The 5,272-nt window shown below is 50.8% G+C and overlaps 1 protein-coding gene across 1 annotated transcript; it reads left to right on the top strand.

Annotated features, from left to right (window-relative positions):
• The first annotated feature begins 90 nt into the window (after positions 1–90).
• On the top strand, positions 91–690 carry LOC112956452 (olfactory receptor 14A16-like). The gene has a single exon (XM_026049976.1). It carries the CDS (start codon positions 100–102, stop codon positions 688–690), a length of 591 nt encoding a protein of 196 aa, XP_025905761.1. The 5' UTR covers positions 91–99.
• Positions 691–5,272: the final 4,582 nt, after the last annotated feature.

Here is a 5,272-nt window from a genome sequence, read left to right as displayed (position 1 = left end):
TCCCTCTGGGACACCAGGAGCATTTCCTTTCTGGCATGTGCTGCCCAGGTCTTTCTGTTTGTCTTCTTTGTAGGAGGGGAGTTCTCTCTCCTCACAGTSATGGCCTATGACCGCTTTGTGGCCATCTGCAGACCTCTGCACTATGGGACGCTGCTAGGCCGCAGAGCTTGTGTCCAAATGGCAGCAGCTGCCTGGGCCAGTGGCTTTCTCAATGCTCTCCTGCAGACTGGGAACACATTTTCCATTCCACTCTGTGAAGGCAATGAGGTGGATCAGTTCTTCTGTGAGATCCCGCAGATCGTCAAGCTCTCCTGCTCACACTCCTACCTCAGAGAAGTCGGGGTTTCTATGCTTACTGCCTATATAGCCTTGGGTTGTTTCATTTTCATTGTGGTGTCCTACGTGCAGATCTTGAGAGCTGTGCTGAGGATGCCCTCTGAGCAGGGCCGCCACAAAGCCTTTTCCATGTGCCTCCCGCACCTGGCCGTGGTCTCCATCTTTATCAGCACTGGATATTTTGCCTACCTGAAGCCGCCCTCCATCTCCTCCCCACTTCTGGATCTAGTGGTGGCTGTTCTATATTCGGTGGTGCCTCCAGCACTGAATCCCCTTATTTACAGCATGAGGAATAAGGAGCTCCATATTGGCATTGAAGAAACTGATTTCTTGTATATTTTTCAGCCATGGTAACATTTCCATCTCTCTTCACAAATGACTCTTCCTGTATCTCTTAGCTGGCCTTTACATTGTTCCTTCTTTTTATTTCTATTATTGCTTTTGTAAGTTGTAAAAAATTGTTATCATTTTGCTACTGAAGTACTTGCATTCGTTCCACTTCTACAGAGATTGCTCTTTCTTACCTGGCACCTTGAATTCTATCAAATACTGTATTAGGATTGGCCCCCTCACTATATCTCTCTAAAAAAGTAGGTTCTACACAGTAGAACCTTGCCCTTAGGAAACTGATTTCATGGACTTTTTTTCAGACATGCTAACATTTCTGTCTCTCTTTACCAATGACTCCTCCTGTATCCCTTAGCAGGACTGAGCATTGTTCCTTCATGTTATTTTTATTATGGCTTTTATTTGTCGTAGAAATTGTTGCCATGTTGCTACACAAGTACTTGCATTCATCCAGATTTTACTGAGTCTCTTTTTTTTTTTTTCATGAGGTACTTTGAATTGTATCCAAAGCTGTATTAGGACTGGATCCCTCACTGTCTCTGTAATAAATTAGATTCTACGCACTGGACCTTTTCTTCCAAAGCTGCTGTCAAGAATGTGCCTAGGAAATTGCGTCTCAGAAGGGCCTGCTTAAAAGACTTCTCCATGAGTTCTTGTGTAAAAAGCTCATACTAGTGCAGTGCTCACTTTAGAGACTAAGAGTTGAATTTGGGAGAAAGACGAAATTAGAGACCAGAGTTTTTAACCTTGTCTAACACTTAGGCCTTCCATCACTATGTCTATCAGTGCCAGAGATCTCTTCACGCTAATAAAAGGGGATTTTCTCAGTGCAGTGCAACCTCAACCCAGTGATGGGGGAACCCAAAGGGCCTCCAGAAACTCCCTGCCCCTGTATTCATGTTGGGGAAGAAGGACAGGAGGTCCTGGGGCAGCTGCAAGAGGAGGTGGCCACACTGCCGTGGGTCAGTGAGGTGCAGCACATTGTGCAGCACCAGTACCTTGGTGTCCATCTCGCCATCAACGTCCTGCAGCCGCTGCACCATATCCGTCCCACACCTGCAACACCTGTGAAAGTAAATGAAACTAAAAGCCCAACTTCTAGGAAGGAGTTCCAAGAAACGATGGTTACCTTAGGATCCTGGAGGACACCTGGAGCACGATTTTCATATAGCTGCTTGGCTTCTCTGTACATGATGAAGGAAATGCTGAATGGGAGTGGCCTGACTCCCACTCTCTGGCTTTAATTCAATGCCAGAAGATGGGACCCATCAATCCCACTGATTCCCTTAGAGTGGAATGGGACTTCAGAAGGTATGTCGTTTCCTGTGGAGTATTTCTATTATCCAACATTGAAGCTGAAAATGCCCTCTTGTTTGAACGCACTGCCCTTAAAGACACTAAACAGAGATAGAATGAGAGAGAGAAGGGATTATTAAGCACTAACAAGTTCCTCTTGCTCCTTCTAATACCTTTTACGGATGCGCAAGCGCAGCTGCCAGTGGCTGCAAAAGCATCCACCACATTCTGAAGGAATTTTTAGAGGAAGCCTCCCCATGGGCACTTCTCCTTGGTTCAGTGGTGTGAGGAGCAAGCAGAAAGTGCTTTCTGAGCAGGAGGTGTGTGAGTCAAGAGGTCTGGTGAGCAAGCTGCATCAAGAGGCCGTCAGGATCCTGCTCACACTGTGAGTCAGGACTGCTTGGTGCCAGGTGTGAGCACGTTGCCCTTTGCGGTGTGTGCAGGGCTGCAGTGGCCTTGCTTGAGAAGCTGCATCCCTGCTGGCTGGCTGCATATGGCAAAGGGGAGAAGAGGAGACCCTTGCTTCTTCCAGCTGTGGAAGATCCGGATACGCATGGGTGCCTTTTCTTCTACTATGTTCCAGGTTGCTGGATGGAGTGAACACCGTGTCCCGCTCAGGACACTTGTGGTCCCTTCAGGATCTGATGCTGCCCCCTTGGTCTGTCTCACTAAGCGTGAGCGAAGCAGAGCTCTTGCAGAGGAACCAGGGCAGCTTCTTTGGAGGAAGCTGGAGAGAGGGCTAAAGCAGTGAAGCAGGAATGGGTCGAGCGTCTGCGTGAGGGGTGGTCACTGCAGGGGTCATTGGCCGCAATGAGCCAGGCTGTTGTGCGCACTCAGCTGCTCCCCGTGTACCTGGGAGAAGGCTCTTCACCTAGCGATGTCCTACACAGATTTTTTCAAACAAACTTCTAGCATAGTATCAGCCTTAAAGAAAATAATGGGGAAGGAGGAGGAAAAAAATAAATAAAAGTAAAAAACAAGCAAAAAGACAAAGTAAAAGGGGAGGGAGAGGAAAGGCAAAGGCAAAGGCAAAGGCAAAGGCAAAGGCAAAGGCAAAGGCAAAGGCAAAGGAAAAGGAAAAGGAAAAGGAAAAGGAAAAGGAAAAGGAAAAGGAAAAGACAATGAAAAAAAGAAAGAGAAAGAAGAAAAAGAAAATGAAGAAGAACAAAGAAACAAAAGAAAAACAAAGGAGAAAAGAAACAGAAATGAAAAAACAAAAAAGGCGAAAAGAAAGGGAAAGAAAAAGGGAGAGAAAAAGTAAATTATATAAGGGAAAGAAAAACGGAAAGAAAATGGAAATAGAAAAGAAGACGACATTAAAAAATATGAAAAAGAAAAAGAAAAAAAGAAGGAAAAGGATCTGGGCAATCCCTGGGCTCCACTTCTAGGCAGGTCCTAGAGGCACCCATTTAATGACCCTCTTTGCCCCTAGTGTCCCAAGTCATTGGGCTTGATCACAAATGCACCTACAGTGGGGTGCTATTTTGGCTGCGCTCGCTTCAAAAAAACACACTATACTTAAAGAATGATACAAGAATATATATATAAACAACAATAACAACAAAAAATTCAATCAAGTATAACAACAAGATAACAACAATAATAACAACAATATAAAAACAATATGACAACAATAACAACCATAACAATAAAATAACAACAGTACTATAAAAAACAATATCCAATACTAACATAAAAGTCTATAGAGAAAAAGTAAATTAAAATCTTATTGGTGTCTTCCTCGGGCCCGTCGCTTCCTGGCAGCAGCCAGGGTCAAGGGAACCTTGGCCTGCAAGGAAAAGGAGGCGTTAGCAGCACGAGGGGCGGCTCGGGGGCTCCCCTGCAGCAGAGGCTCTTGGGCGGCTGCGCGGGCTCTTGGCCAGCAGCGCTGCCCTYCTCGGTGCCCTGCGAGAGGCTCCGCGTGGCCAGCGCAGCCGCGAGGCCGGCACAGGGGCTGAGGCAGCAGGTGCCGAGGCCTTGGCCGCTCCTGCACCCTGTGCAGCTCTGCCCCGGCGCCGCGGCCCGCGAGAGCGCCCGCAGCCCTGGGCCCGGCTCCCRCGAGAGGAGAGCGGCTGCTCCCCAAAGGCAGCGCGGAGCAGCGCCCRGGGGCCGGGCCCAGCCCCAGCTCTGCCCGTGCAGCCGGCAGCAGGGGCAGCACCTGGRKGCTGCAGCCGGAGCTCTCCCAYTCCATRGGTTCTTCCCGRCTGCAGSYGRSCAGGCCAGTGCTTCCCCCACCCTGGAAGAGAGCAGGAGACTTTGGTGGGGACAGTGCATGGGGAAGAGGAAGGACAAGCACATCCTGAGGCCACAAGGCCTTTACCTGGCTGCTGCCATAGCTTTCCCACTCCATGGGCTCTGGGTCATTTAGGACATGTCCCCTGTGTGTGCTTGGAGCCTTCAAAAGAAAAGAAATTGTTTGCAGGTCAGGTCAGAGCCCAGAGGYTGTGGCCAGAGGGACCCTCTACTTGCACTGGGAWGGAGGAAAAGAGCTTTCAGCAGTGGCAATRCCTTTGAGAAGGAGAAGGAGCTTTCCCACTCCATAGATTCCTCATCACTGTTGCAGACGGCCGGGCCCTGGGTGCCTAGAGCCTGGCAGAGAGCAGCAGAGSTTGTGGGGCCGGTGGCGGTGGCAGCGCTGGCTCTGTGYGYGGGRCCTCGTGTCCCCTGCGTGCGCGGGGCAGGCGGTGCCCAGAGGCAGGGCGCCAGGCTGAGGCAGCAGCCCCCGAGGCCTTGGCCGCTCCTGCCCCTGGCACAGSTCTGCCCCAGCAGCCAGGCCTGCGAGAGCTCCCTGGCACCTCTGGCACCAGCCCTGCGGCTGCTCTGGCACAGCCAAGCGCCGGCCGTCCCCGGGCAGCCCATGCCTGCACACACAGTACCTGCCCGCTGCAACAGGAGCTCTCCCACTCCATGTCCTCAACTCCTGAGTTATCCATTATTCCTTTTTTTTTGGTTTCCAGAGCCTGTAAGAGAAAAGGACTCGTTGGCTTTTGCATCCCTGAAGGCCAGGTTGTCTGTCCTAGGAGCCCGCAGCAACCTCCTTCCCCCTGGTAGCCCCTTTTCCAGGCAGGGAGCCTGGTGCCAAGTGGAGGAGAGAAAAGGCACCTGGCGGATTTGGGACCTCCCCTGGGAGGCATCGTGCAGGCTGCCCTGGAGCCCCGTAGCTCCCCTGCCTCTTGTGGGCACCAKSGGTGGCCCCTGGTGCTGCGCGGCCCTGCTACTCACCTGCCGTTGCTGCTCCTTTGGGAGCCGTGGAGCTACTGTTGGACGGAACACTGGGAAGCATCCGTGTTCC

The sequence above is a fragment of the Nothoprocta perdicaria genome, unplaced genomic scaffold (genome assembly GCF_003342845.1).
Source record: "Nothoprocta perdicaria isolate Ctin4 unplaced genomic scaffold, notPer1 scaffold_630, whole genome shotgun sequence".
NCBI lineage: Eukaryota > Metazoa > Chordata > Aves > Tinamiformes > Tinamidae > Nothoprocta > Nothoprocta perdicaria.
This window is presented reverse-complemented; position numbering and strand designations above follow the sequence as displayed.